The 13,757-nt window shown below is 63.7% G+C and overlaps 3 protein-coding genes across 3 annotated transcripts in view; 1 reads left to right on the forward strand and 2 right to left on the reverse strand.

Annotated features, from left to right (window-relative positions):
- CHLRE_01g042502v5 (uncharacterized protein) overlaps window positions 1–5,346 on the forward strand; it is a 20,236-nt gene extending 14,890 nt beyond the window's left edge. Inside the window, exons 23-24 of the mRNA XM_043058834.1 lie at window positions 7–1,660; window positions 1,733–5,346. Coding sequence (XP_042928748.1) covers window positions 7–1,660; window positions 1,733–3,919 — 3,841 coding nt within the window. The 3' untranslated portion in view covers window positions 3,920–5,346. The remainder of the gene's footprint in view (window positions 1–6; window positions 1,661–1,732) is intronic.
- A 675-nt stretch (window positions 5,347–6,021) lies between these two features.
- Window positions 6,022–11,386, reverse strand: CHLRE_01g042550v5 (uncharacterized protein). Its single transcript, XM_043058835.1, has 12 exons — window positions 10,834–11,386; window positions 10,397–10,506; window positions 10,137–10,303; window positions 9,760–10,020; window positions 9,470–9,635; window positions 9,078–9,254; window positions 8,762–8,916; window positions 8,076–8,635; window positions 7,688–7,932; window positions 7,255–7,489; window positions 6,931–7,026; window positions 6,022–6,668 (listed from the first exon to the last, which is right to left on the reverse strand). The coding sequence occupies exons 1-12, from the start codon at window positions 11,293–11,295 to the stop codon at window positions 6,384–6,386; spliced, it is 2,919 nt and encodes a 972-aa protein (XP_042928749.1). The 5' UTR covers window positions 11,296–11,386; the 3' UTR covers window positions 6,022–6,383.
- Window positions 11,387–11,829: 443 nt separating this feature from the next.
- On the reverse strand, window positions 11,830–13,755 carry CHLRE_01g042600v5 (uncharacterized protein). The gene has a single exon (XM_043058836.1). It carries the CDS (start codon window positions 13,719–13,721, stop codon window positions 13,326–13,328), a length of 396 nt encoding a protein of 131 aa, XP_042928750.1. The 5' UTR covers window positions 13,722–13,755; the 3' UTR covers window positions 11,830–13,325.
- Window positions 13,756–13,757: the final 2 nt, after the last annotated feature.

The raw sequence follows: 13,757 nt of genomic DNA on the forward strand, positions 1-13,757 counted from the left end.
GCCTAGCCCCGCACCGCCCAGTCCTTCACCGCCTGTGCCGCCGTCGCCTCAGCCGCCCAGCCCCGCGCCTGTGGACGCTCCGCCTTCGCCTGCGCCGCCGGTGCCTCCCAGCCCGGAGCCGCCTAGCCCCGCGCCGCCCAGTCCTGCACCGCCTGTGCCGCCGTCGCCTCAGCCGCCCAGCCCCGCGCCTGTGGACGCTCCGCCTACGCCTGCGCCGCCGGTGCCTCCCAGCCCGGAGCCGCCTAGCCCCGCGCCGCCCAGTCCTTCACCGCCTGTGCCGCCGTCGCCTCAGCCGCCCAGTCCCGCGCCTGTGGACGCTCCGCCTTCGCCTGCGCCGCCGGTGCCTCCCAGCCCGGAGCCGCCTAGCCCCGCGCCGCCCAGTCCTGCACCGCCTGTGCCGCCTTCGCCTCAGCCGCCCAGCCCCGCGCCTGTGGACGCTCCGCCTTCGCCTGCGCCGCCAGTGCCTCCCAGCCCGGAGCCGCCTAGCCCCGCGCCGCCCAGTCCTGCACCGCCTGTGCCGCCGTCGCCTGATCCGCCCAGCCCCGCGCCTGTGGACGCTCCGCCTTCGCCTGCGCCGCCGGTGCCTCCCAGCCCGAAGCCGCCTAGACCCGCGCCGCCCAGTCCTGCACCGCCTGTGCCGCCTTCGCCTCAGCCGCCCAGTCCCGCGCCTGTGGACGCTCCGCCTTCGCCTGCGCCGCCGGTGCCTCCCAGCCCGGAGCCGCCTAGCCCCGCGCCGCCCAGTCCTGCACCGCCTGTGCCGCCTTCGCCTCAGCCGCCCAGCCCCGCGCCTGTGGACGCTCCGCCTTCGCCTGCGCCGCCGGTGCCTCCCAGCCCGGAGCCGCCTAGCCCCGCGCCGCCCAGTCCTGCACCGCCTGTGCCGCCGTCGCCTCAGCCGCCCAGCCCCGCGCCTGTGGACGCTCCGCCTTCGCCTGCACCGCCGGTGCCTCCCAGCCCGGAGCCGCCTAGCCCCGCGCCGCCCAGTCCTGCACCGCCTGTGCCGCCGTCGCCTCAGCCGCCCAGCCCCGCGCCTGTGGACGCTCCGCCTACGCCTGCGCCGCCGGTGCCTCCCAGCCCGGAGCCGCCTAGCCCCGCGCCGCCCAGCCCTGCACCGCCTGTGCCGCCTTCGCCTCAGCCGCCCAGCCCCGCGCCTGTGGACGCTCCGCCTACGCCTGTGCTGCCGGTGCCTCCCAGCCCGGAGCCGCCTAGCCCCGCGCCGCCCAGTCCTGCACCGCCTGTGCCGCCGTCGCCTCAGCCGCCCAGCCCCGCGCCTGTGGACGCTCCGCCTTCGCCTGCGCCGCCGGTGCCTCCCAGCCCGGAGCCGCCTAGCCCCGCGCCGCCCAGCCCTGCACCGCCTGTGCCGCCGTCGCCTCAGCCGCCCAGCCCCGCGCCTGTGGACGCTCCGCCTTCGCCTGCGCCGCCGGTGCCTCCCAGCCCGGAGCCGCCTAGCCCCGCGCCGCCCAGTCCTGCACCGCCTGTGCCGCCGTCGCCTCAGCCGCCCAGCCCCGCGCCTGTGGACGCTCCGCCTTCGCCTGCGCCGACGGTGCCTCCCAGTCCGGAGCCGCCTAGCCCCGCGCCGCCCAGTCCTGCACCGCCTGTGCCGCCGTCGCCTCAGCCGCCCAGTCCCGCGCCTGTGGACGCTCCGCCTTCGCCTGCGCCGCCGGTGCCTCCCAGCCCGGAGCCGCCTAGCCCCGCGCCGCCCAGTCCTGCACCGCCTGTGCCGCCTTTGCCTCAGCCGCCCAGTCCCGCGCCTGTGGACGCTCCGCCTTCGCCTGCACCGCCGGTGCCTCCCAGCCCGGAGCCGCCTAGCCCCGCGCCGCCCAGTCCTGCACCGCCTGTGCCGCCTTCGCCTCAGCCGCCCAGTCCCGCGCCTGTGGACGCTCCGCCTTCGCCTGGGCCGCCGGTGCCTCCCAGCCCGGAGCGGCCTAGCCCCGCGCCGCCCAGTCCTTCACCGCCTGTGCCGCCTTCGCGTCAGCCGCCCAGCCCCGCGCCTGTGGACGCTCCACCTACGCCTGCGCCGCCGGTGCCTCCCAGCCCGGAGCCGCCTAGCCCCGCGCCGCCCAGCCCTGCACCGCCTGTGCCGCCTTCGTTTGCGCCATCGCCGGTGCCGCCAAGCCAACGTCCACCCGGCCCCTCACCACCACCGCCGTTACCTCCAGGACTGGCCCTGATGCTCAACGATTTCTCAGCAACATTCGTAAATTCAACAATTATTGCTGATTTGGATGTTACGAACACATCTTCGGTTATGTCGTTCTTGCAAGAATTTAAGCAGATGACGGCTGCTGCGCTGGGTCTTTCTGTCGACCAGATCATCGTTCGCGCGGTTACAGTGGATGGACAACAGCTTGCCCGGCGGCGGGCGCAGGAGGATGAACCCATCGGCGACTGGCAGTCGTTGGAGCCATCTGCAGAGTTCCAGAAATTCGGGCGGGTCACGTTACTCCAGCACCGCGCGTACGTCGGCGATTACGAGACCATTGCCGCGCTGAAAGCACTTGAGGAGCGGCGGCTACTGGCGCCGCAGCTACCACGCGGCGCTGCGAGCAAAGGGCGGCGGCACAGGCAGCTGGCCGAAGCGGCGTCTGACGTTATTGTGGATTTCACAGTGGTGCAGTACGAGGAGGTGGAGCTGCCGCCATCGCCTCCACCCCTGCCGCCCCTATCGCCTGGTCTGGTAGCGCCGCCTGGGACCCCGCTGAGGCCGCCTTCCCGACCGCCCAGACCTCCGCGTCCGCCGCCGCTGAATCTGAACAAGCTGGCACAAGAGCTGGGCGCACAAGAGGTGATCGTGGTATACTCGCCACCCTCGCCGCAGCCCCCTGGTCCGGCACCACCGCCGCCGCTTAGCCCACAGCCGCCCTCACCTGCGCCCAGCCCGCCGGCAGGCAGTGGTGCTGCATTGCCCGCCGCACTCGAGGCGACTATCGTGGGTGCGGAGTACGCGGCTGTTGTTGGCTCGCCAACGTTCGAGGTCGAGTTCTGTGCGGATCTCATCTCCAGTTCGGGCAGCAAGTTGTGCTTGGTCATCTACATCCTGCCAGGCAGCGGCGGTGTAGTCGTGGGTGCAATGCTCGTGCCTCAGGATGCCACCAGCCAGGCAGACTTTGACACAGTGGTGCAGTCGATGCTGGACTATCCGAATGGCGTCTTTACCATCGTATTCACGTCGGCTTACCGAGTGTCGTCTGTCATCCTGAAGAGGTCACCATCGCCGCGCCCGCCGTTCTCGCCTTCACCGACCCCACCCCCCTTCTTCATGTCAATGTCGCCGCCGCCACCACCACCGCCGCCGCCGCCAGAGACGCCTCCTTCCCCGTCCCCCTCAAGCCCCCCTCCGCCGTTCCCCCTTCCGCCGGGTTGGCCAACACCTCCACCGCTGGCACCCCCTCCGCGCCTGCCACCACCACTATCGCCAGCACCATCTGTCCCGGAGAGCCTGCTGGCACCCCCTTCGCCGGCACCTCAGGAGCCGTCACAGCCACCGGCATCGCCCGTGCCTTCTCCGGTACCTCACGATTTGCCCCCACCGCCGCATGCGCGGAGCCCCAAGCCGCCGCGACGCAAAAGGCAACCGCCCTTCCCACAAAAGCCTCCAAAGTCACCCAAGCCGCCCAAGCCGCGTCGCTCCCCGCCATCACCTCCCAGCCCGCAGCCACCTGCGCCCTACCCGCCGCCTGGAAAGCCCAAGCGGCCGCCTCGTGGGCGGGCGCCGCCGCGGCCCCTCCTCCAAGCGGCAAAAGAGGACCCGCCTCCTGCACAGCCGGAGTCGCCCACTCCACCTACACTACCGCCGCCGCCGATGCAGCGGCGGCGTGACAAGTCGCCTCCGCTACTGCCACCACCAGCACCACCACCTGACGCGCCGCCGGCGAGTGCACCGCCGCCATCACGCCGCAACCGCTCCGGTCGCCCTGCTTAATTTGTCCCGAGTAAGTGGATGGAGGTAACCCAGTTTTGCACCTGGTCTGAAGCACTGCCGCTGAGGTACCTTGATCCTGACGCACCTTTTCTGCTGTTGTTCACCGCAGCAGGTTATTGCTGTCCTTACACTGCCGCTCGGTTAGAGCTAGCTATTGGATGCGAGACCATGGAAGACCTCTCCCGACAAGGACAGCACGGCTCTTGGACAGGAAAGGCCCCTTGCTTGGGACAGCTTTGGGCCATTCTCCGGCCGGAACAGCAGCGCATGTTACATCGGACTATCAACAACATTGCTGTCATGGTCCTCGAGTATGAAACAGTGACAGAATCATGAATTTATGCAAATAGGTAGATTCCGTTGCAGGCTGGCAATCACACCACACCCTGCTTAGGTATTTAAGAAAACGCAGTGCTTGAGGGTGTGCCTAACATTTCCTGCACATTTAAGGCAGGAGGCAGCACCGGGACCGCTGTGTCTCACCAGCAGTCTCCAGGTATGCACGTGCAGGGACACTCTGGAACCTCGTAATTGATCCATGGCAGGCAGTAACAGCGTACGGTTGCGCCCCATTCCTTCCGGGTCATTCAATACCTGGCATTTGGGATAGTATACAGTACACAAACGTACGAGATGAAGTGTTTTGACGAAAGGACGAGCAGGTTGAGTGGGTGTGCCTGGTGAAATGCTAACAGCTTGACTGTTGCTTTAGCACGCGACGCAATGAATGCTATTGTGTGATGCTGGATGATTGAAGATTGTCTTTCTTGTTGATTTCCGGATGCTGCTGCCTGTAGAATTGTGGTCCACATCTCCATGACCGAATGAAGGGTTTCAGGATTGAGAGAGCAGTTGAATGTATGGGCACCTGTGACGGCATACACGGCTCTTGCGTGTGCGTGCATTCGCCCTGTGACCTGGAGCGCACTCTGTTTTACTCAAGTTGCAGGACGTGTGGTCCCTGGCAGCTTTCTTTAGAAGATACAAATGTTGCGGACATGTATTTCAGTTGATCCCTGTATGCATTGCAGTTGACGGCGATGGTGCTGTGGGCGGCGGTGGAGGTGGAAGAGGACGCAGGCGCGCGCCCGGTGCAGCGCTGCGAGCAGTGGCAGCAAAGGTGGCGGCACTAGGCGGCAGGTGCTGCCGCCGGCGCTGCAGCTGCAGCTGCAGCTGCAGCAGCTGTGCAGCAGGGTGGCGGCGCACATGGCTAGATAGACAGTATTGATTGTGCACACGCCATCCACCGTAAGTCCGTCGATCCGGGGGAGGCCGCTTCGGCGGCCGACAGCCCTGATGCACCCCGCTAACCGACCCCAGGTGGTCATAACGCATTGGATGAAGGCGGTTCTATTACCAAATGATGGTCGATCGATGCGAGGAGCATAAGAAATTGCCCTACCCGTGAGATGTAAATCATATGTTCAAACCCCCGCCCCCCCTCTATTGCATTGGGTTTGGTTCAGCTTGGGCTGGTATCTACAACCCCCCCCCCCCCCCCGGCCTCCTCTGTTTTCGGGCTGTGCTTGTGCTTGCTTGACAGCGGGGCGTGGCTGGACCGCTGGACACATGGCGAGCGGTGCCTGTACAAACCGACCCCGGAGATGAAGTACAGTAAGTACACGCTTGCGGCAGCAGAAGGGACATGTGGTTTCTGACTTTATGGGGGAAAATCAACTTCTTGTCCCTTGTCCTCCTGAGAGCTGCAAGCACATCGCACGACCCACGGCACGACCTTGCAACGGCAGTGCATGAGCGCGTCTGTCCCCCCAGGGGGGTCCCAGGGAATTTCGGGGCATAGGTGTGCGATGGGACAGTGTCAAGGCAGGTTGGTGAAGTCCCGCAGGGGCATAGGGTCCGGCACTTTGTTTCCTAGCTACCCCCCCTGGAACGGTGGAGGGCTAAGCGCGTAAGGCGCCGCCCATCTTGGACGTAAGTAGCTGAAATCCCCTTAAACCCACTTCCATGTCCCTTGTACTTCCAAAACGAGAAACATCAAGCTGCCTCCTATCCGGTCAGTGGCCTCAGTCAGTGGCTGCAGTCAGCCTCCACGGGTGCGACATGCCCCCACGGTACCGTATTAGGTTTGGGCGAGATCGAGTTCCGCTGTGAACTTACACTTGGGCCCCCGGTCTCCAAATACTGGCCCTACTGCTCAGCGTCGGTCTACTTCAACCCCGCTGCATCCCTATACCCCAGCTTACTTCATCTTACGCACGGCCATGTTAGTAACGATGCCGCCGAACATAACGGAGCACACACGGGCACACGTTGCGGCAGACAGTACCTGCTTTCTGGCAATGCCCCTGCGGAAAGGCCTGCGACATGGGATGCAGAGTGAGATAAGCCCATTATCCCTCAGACTAGCCGACCCCATAAACGTCACCACCCCTGCTTCGCCAAAACTATCACACGGCGTTCAGCCAACTAACCATAACGTGCAAGCCGTTTCCACGCCCGCCAACTACTTCCACTTCCACGCCAGCTGCGCCTGCTTGGTCATGTAGTTCATGATGACAGCGCCAACCGAAAGAGCCACCAGCGCCGCAATCAGCAGAGCGTAGTTGAAGTCATCCTCCAGGCTGTCAAAGCCCTTAGCGGGGGCCAGCCGCGTGTAGAACAGGTCCACGCCGTGCGCGAACATGAGGCAGGTCGACTCGAGGCGGGTGGGCTCCACCGTCACGGCGCGCAGGCCCAGCACTTGCTTGTCCAGCGTGGCGAAGCTGAGCGGCGAGAAGGGCAGAGTGTCCTGCGTGTGGCGAAACAAAACACCCCAAGGGGACGTACGCTTGGCCTTTTGGACATGAGGGCCATTCAGGAGAAGGGGGTGTTTTTATCTGGGTGGGTGATTGGTCCTTCATCGGACTGACTCTTCTTGCACGGCAATGTCGCATCCACAAGCGGTTGCAGGTTGCGCACAGTAGACATGTGCTGCAATGCTGACCAGCGTCCGGGATGCGGGCCGCGCGTTCACGAGCAGGGGACAGCCTGGTGCCAAGGGAAGCGCTTGCCTGGTATGGCGTCAGGCCCTCCTCCATCTCGTCCTGCGTCAGCTTTTGCTTCTTGGGGCGTCGTGGGTCCACCCATCGGCGGTCTAGTGCATAAACCTGCGGAGAAAGAAGCCACGGCCAGGTAGGAACGTCATCGCCATGCCTGATGACACGCCTCTTCAATCGTGCAGTAAAATCAGGGCCCGCGCTCGCACCGCCCTCGCATGTTCACACGCCTTGCTGACATCGTCAGTACTGTTACCCACCTGTGCAGCGCTACAAGCAATCATGCCATGCACGGAATGCTGCCCATCCACCCACCCACCCACGCACCCAGCCACCCACCTGGTCGGTGTTGGTCACGACCAGTAGCTGCTTGGCGGTGATGCCCTGCTCCGTGCGCGTCACGGCCAGGCCCGTGGGCACGATGCGGGAGAAGTAAGACTGGCTCACCACCTCGATGGGCGTGGGCGTCAGCGAAGACACGGGCTGCGTGCTGTTGGGGTTGAACAGGTAGTCCAACACGCTGAATTCGCGGCCGGGCGTGGCGTCGTACATCTCCATAGAGCAGGCCACGAACCTGCGCGTTTTCCGTTCAAGGTCCGTTTAGCAGCAGCACCGTAGGAGCAGCTCAGGCGTGCTGGCAAATGCGAACGCAGCTGTGGTTATGCTGTCGAGGGGCGCGTGTGTGCAACGTGTGTGCATGTGTGCATGCAACTGGCCTCTTCTCAAGTCCCCATGTTTGCACCGGCCGGGACGCCGGGTCCACCGGGCCCACCTGCCGCTCTCGACGTCGCGGAAGTGGTACAGAACCAGGTTCTCAGATACCACCGCCGTCACAGGGCCTCGCGCGCCCGGGTGGGACTGGCTGTACAGCACGCGGCCGGTCACGGTGTCCACCAGGTGCGCCGTGACGGCCGTCGAGTCGTCGCCGTCCAGGGCCGCGCCGTTGGCCAGGCCAGTGGCCACAAACAGCAGGTTGGGGTTGAGGTACTTGTACTTGATGGTGCGGTCGGACAGAACCTGCGCGGGCGGAAACCATAATAAGATGGTGTAACACGGCCGGCACACATTTGGCCGTAGTAACTAAAGAGCGGACCGCCAAGAGCACCACACGTTCGCGCTAGCTTACGCATAGTTCAGTAACCAAACAAGCTTTTGCGCACCTTGACGGACGACTGGATGGGCTCGGTGGGGTCACGGGTCGCCAGCGCCAGCACAGAGTCCGGCAGCGCCACCTGCCACGCCAGGCGGGCCGAGATACCGGCCCCAGCAGCCCCCGCCTCCAGGCTAAAACCCTGCAGCACGCCCGGCTGCGAGCCCTCCCAGAACAGGTACGGCGCGCGCTGCGATGAGGCAAAGTGGGCCTGTGCGGCGGCAGTGTCCGGCAGCAACGTGACGGCCGGGACCGCGCCCGGCGCCGGTGCATGGTCCACCAATAGGTAGACGCTCTGCACCGCCGAACCCTCAATAAGCGGGGCGGGCACGGGCACCACGCGCGAAACGCCGTGCGTCAGCGGCTGCTTCCAGAGCTCCTCGCCGGTGTGCGCGTTAATGGCTGAGACGTAGGCGCCGGGCTGGGTCTCGCGCAGCAGCAGCACCTCGGGCGCGTGCGTGATGTCGTGGTACGAGCGCCACTGCAGCAGGCGCGTGGGCACGGCATCCGGCGCGAAGGTGCGCGACCACAGGACGCGGCCGTCGCCATTGTGCAGCGCAGACAGCGAGCCTGTATTATTGACAGCACAAAGACACGCTCAGAGCAGAGGACCTGATAGTTGCGCGCAAAAATCGCGCGCAAGGTCGCTCGCCGACCCCAACCGGTGCCGCTGCTGCGCTTCACGCCCGGCATCACCTGTGCCGGTCAGCGCCAGCAGCAGCTTGCGGAAGCCGTTGACGTCACGCGTGGGCGTGTTCTTGTCCGAAAGCAGGCCGCGAAGCTCCAGCAGCTCGGCTGCCTCGGCGGGCGTGTTCAGTTTCAGCTGCACTTTGGCGCCGAGCACCTGGTACCTGTGCGGAAGAGCGTGGGGGCGTGGGGGTGCTCGCGGCAGGCGTGGCTGAACGCGGCAAGCAGTACAGAGCTAGGCCGCTGCAGCCTCCACACGTGCCACCACTGTGGCGCCCTTCTACATTCTACATCTTTACCACCTTCCATGCTGTCCGCGACCCACCGGATGCGCGTGTTCATGTCGGCCTTGGCGGCCGCGTCGCCCTTAAGCGCGGTGCCGTTTGCGGGCAGGTCCACGAACAGCGTCTGGCGGATGGTGGCCAGGCTCTCGTCGCGGCTCCACACAACCACCCCCTGCTGCAGCAGCGCCGTCAGGCCGCAGCGGAACACCACCAGTGCCCTGTGCGGTGAAACAATGGAATGGGATCGCCGCCGGCGCACGTGAAAGCATGGGCCAGTGAAGCGCCGCAGAAGGCGTGCCAGCACCGTAGCGCCAGATAGCAGTCATCACCCGCAGCCAGAGAGGACTAACAGTCCAGCATGCGCCGCCTCTGATGGCCGATGTGCGCAACATTACCACGCGACTGGCACGGACGCGCGCTCGAGCCCGCTGACCTGACACCCCAGCTCTTGTCCTTCTTGCGGAAAGCGCCAAGCGCCACCAAGCCGGGCTGCAGGGCGGCACCATGGGCGGCACGGTTCAGTGCCGCCGCCGGGAAGTCCTCCTCCTGGAGCACCTCGCCGCTGGACACCGACACCACCACCAGCCGCAGCTTGTCGCCTGCAGCGGTGGTCCCAACAGACGTCCCAGGGCGGTCAAGAGACTCAATACTTGTGGCGGTCCTGCACACTAACTCCCGGCAGACACTCCCAGGACCGGGCTGTCTACCTGACACCTTCCTTACCAGTTGCGCCCTCAACCAGCCCCACAGCCGTGTCGTCGCCCACCACGGCCTCTGCCGAGGCGCCCATGGCGGCAGCATTGAAGCGCAGCAGCTTGGGTGCGCCATCAACGACGGAGAGCACAGCAGCGCCCGCATCGCTGCTCAAAAGCACGAAGCCTGCCGAGGTGGCAATCAGCTTGCGGCTAACCGCGGGGGCCGCGGTCAGCTCCGGAACAAGCGCGTCCAGGCGCAGGCAACTGAACGCCGCATCCCCGGAGCCGCCTGCGAGGAGTCAACAAGGCATCGGCCGTAAGGTACCCTGGGCTTGCTTTGGCGTTACGACACGCGGCACAAGGCTGGTGCTCACAGTGTCGGCGCCACTGTCCGGTCGTCCTTACCAAGTCGCAGGACACAGAGCGAGCTACCGCAAGCGGACAGCGCCGCAAAGCCAGCCGGCCCGCCTGCAGCCGCTGCCGACAGATTCTGTGGTGCCTCCACCACCACCTCAGCGGCCGCGTCGCCGGCAACAAAGCTGGACGTCGACACAAGCAGCACGGCCTTGGACCTGCGGCACAGGTGTGACAGGGACACCGGGTTGCGGGGCTTGGTACACAGCGCATGAGCGGGAAAGTGAGGGCAGCCGCCAAAACCTCCTTACCCGGTGTTGTACGCTACGAGGTAGCCGTCGGCGGCAACGATGTTGTCCTTGGCCAGGCCCTTCAGCTGATGCGGCTTCGACAGCTGGGACGCGTCCGCAGCGTCCAGGACCTGTCGGACAAGCACTGCAAATCATTCCTCGCTGGGTAAAGCTGCCAGGGCTGCTGGGGCCATGCCTAAGGAATGCCAGCCTGGCAGGTTCCACATTGGAAATGTGGGTTTGCGGGCACACCCGTGCATTGGCACTGGCACCCCAGCGGCCTCGTACCACTGCCCACAAAGCGCCCAGGTGGGACAAGGGTTTCCGATCTGCGCCTTGGTAGTGTTCATGCTTTCCGCATCCATTGCTGGAAAGCCCGCTCTTGTCCCTAGCCGGACTGGACCGGGCGCGGTGCGGCGCGGTGGGCCAGCACACACCCGAGACCCATCAGTCCTCACCTGGACCGCGCCTGCCTGGACAGCCAGGATCGCGCCACTGGAGTTGTCACTGCCTTTGCCCTTAACTTCCGAAACAAATGCTCCTGACTGCACAGGCAGCTTGCGCTGCCACTTGAGGCCGCCCTCCAGATCGAACGCGCGAACCAAGCCACCTGACGCCGTCACCAGTGAGCTCGAGCTTTCAACGTATGCTACTGATGGCGCTGCATGAGCTGTCTGAAGTGACTTCCGCCACGCGATGCTGCCATCGCGCAGGTTTAAGCAGCCGACCACCGACTGCTCCGTCGCCACGCAAACACGCGGCTTGCTGGGATGAAATTGTGCAGACGTGGCTATGCCAATGTGCTGTTTATACCAGTCATACGCACCAGCCTGGTCCTCAAACCGAGCTGCTACAACTATGGCATATATAATGAGAGCTAGAAGAATTTGCACATGCATGCCACCAAGCGGTCCGCGCATTTTGGAGGACTTGTGTTGAACTAGCGGGTCATGCTTGTGTATCAGCACCGCTCAATGGATGGTGATAGCCTACAGGGTATCCATTGATAAGTCTCGAGGCCACATGCAATGTATGAAGCTGCAATTAAGCGAAGCGCATCCGCACACCCGATGTTGCTCACCCGACAGGTTTACCCCGCCCTGTCCCCCGCCAGGGGTGTCAGGCGTCATGAAGCTGCTGCGTGGCCCTAGAGACTCAGTTACGCCTGCGCCAGAACGCGAGAAATTATGGGTTCCTGTATAGGGCTCAAGCGCCTTTTGTGGCGGGAGTTGCGGGAATACTCCTGAGAGCTCCTGGATGCTGTGGGCGAGCGATGGGCGAGCGATGGGACAGTGTTTAGGCAGGTTGGCGGGGTCCCGTAGGGTGCAGCTGATGCCCAGACCCCAGCAGATGGCATACAATTTGCAACGGCAGGGCAGTACGGTAGTGCGCGGCTGCTCGAGCGCCGGAGTTACTGTATCGACAAGTTGCGGGCTGGCTGGAAGTTTGCTCAGTGCTCGTATCTTGTAGATGCCCTCAGGCACCCGGCATCTACACATGCGTAGATGACCCTGACCGCGGCATCTACACTTAAGCCCCCAAGCCCCCCAAAACGTCTACGGTTCCCCCATTTTTGCGCCAAAACCGGCCAAAACCGTCTACACTGCGTAGATGCGTGGCACCCAAACCCAAACATTTTTCTCCGCCTTCGGCGGATTTTGGCCAGATTTCTACAGTGTACATGGAAGATACGAGCACTGAGTTTGCTGATGCGCATTCCTCACGCTCCGGGCGCCCGGCCAGGCGATAGCACCACACAGACACATCGCAACGCCACACTCGCGATGCAGAGCCGCAGGAGAGCCGCCCCTGGATGCTGTGGGCGAGAACATGTTTAGGCTCATTTCGCCAGTGGCGGCAGCCAGGGGTGCTCCTCACGGGTGCTCCTGGCGTACGGCCTAGCCCTGGAAGATGTAAGCTCTGTTCAGCGCTAGCTCTGGGCGAAGCTGTTCCGGTGGTCGCCTGTTGTAGGCGTAGACCAAACACGTTGTTGCTTCGTGCTTCGTGTGGGAACATGGCAGGGGCGCGAGAGCCTCGTGTGCCCCTCGCCTTGGATGCCTCCGGCCGACCGGCACGCTGATTGTCATACTGTATGAAGTCCCTACCACTGAAATTGGCTTCTTGGGTTCCCGCAAGTCGGTATTAGGTCAGCCATCCGCTGTTGCGGCCAGCCATACCTGCTCCACCCTCAACAAGCTTTTGCCATCTGCGCAATCGTGCCGCTCAGTCCCCATCCATGTCCATAATAGTTTAATCACACCTCCCGGACTCAGCCCCCCCCCACACCGCACGTGTTCAGGCCAAGCGGTGACAGCCCATCAGCCATAGTCCCGCATGTACCGTATGTTACAACTCAAAGACTTGCTGTGCGTGGCGACTTCTATGCACAATGCAACTGTGGCAATTGCTGATGTCCTGCACATGCAGCCAGTTGCAGTCGCTCACTCGCCCTGAGGGCCCAAGTACAAGTATCAACTTAGTGAACTTACATCCTCGTATTCCTTCAGATTTTGCGGCCCGATGGTGGCCCCAACCAATAGCCTGTGCGTCCAAGTCTGTAATAGTCAAAGGTAGGGCGTCATTGCATGCCCCCGCTCCCCTCACACCAAATGCGCACCCCCCCGCATCTCAAAAATGCTCAACCCCATCCCTACATACTTGGCTGCCCGCGTAACTACCATACACAGTCCACATTGTTCTCGCATTTGCGATAAAGTTTCAAGCTTTGGGCCACTTTGCGTCGAGGGATTGAATAAGCTAAAACCAAAACAATGAAGCGTCAATATCAGGTACAGGGAGGTTGATGGAATGCGCAGACCGTACGGGGTGTCTACCTGTTGTTGTTCACAATTTCGACTCGCATCAGTCCTATGAGCAGCAACCTTTGCATGCGTGTCAGAATACCAGCACAACAATATCATGCATGGGTGTGTCACTTTCGAACACCTACTTAAGGGCAGCAGAACTCAAAGGTCTTGGTAGACGAGGCTCTCTTTGCGCACTGCGTGGTGCGCGACACCGAAATGCCGTTGTACCCGCCGAAGTAAACCTCCTCCTGGTTCGCGCCGCCACACGACGTGCCGCAGTTTGCCTTGTCCAGCAAAGCGTTGATCTTATCAGCAGTGTTGGCATTGCAGTTGGCCATTGCCTCGTAGCAGCTAGATACTGAGCCTGAGCTGCCGGTAGAGCAGTCGGAACCGCCCACCGACTGGTCACCGCTGGGCGGTGGCGGCGGGGCGGACTGGCCGGGCGTCAGAGGCGTGGTGTAGTCGAAGTTCACCCACTTATAGATTTGCTCGTCGGTCGGGCAGTCATCAATGTAGTTGTCCGGGTCAGGGCACTTCATGACAGCGCCGCCCTCCGCCTCAAGGTCTGTGATCAA

Source organism: Chlamydomonas reinhardtii, chromosome 1 (genome assembly GCF_000002595.2).
Source record: "Chlamydomonas reinhardtii strain CC-503 cw92 mt+ chromosome 1, whole genome shotgun sequence".
Taxonomy (NCBI): Eukaryota; Viridiplantae; Chlorophyta; class Chlorophyceae; order Chlamydomonadales; family Chlamydomonadaceae; genus Chlamydomonas; species Chlamydomonas reinhardtii.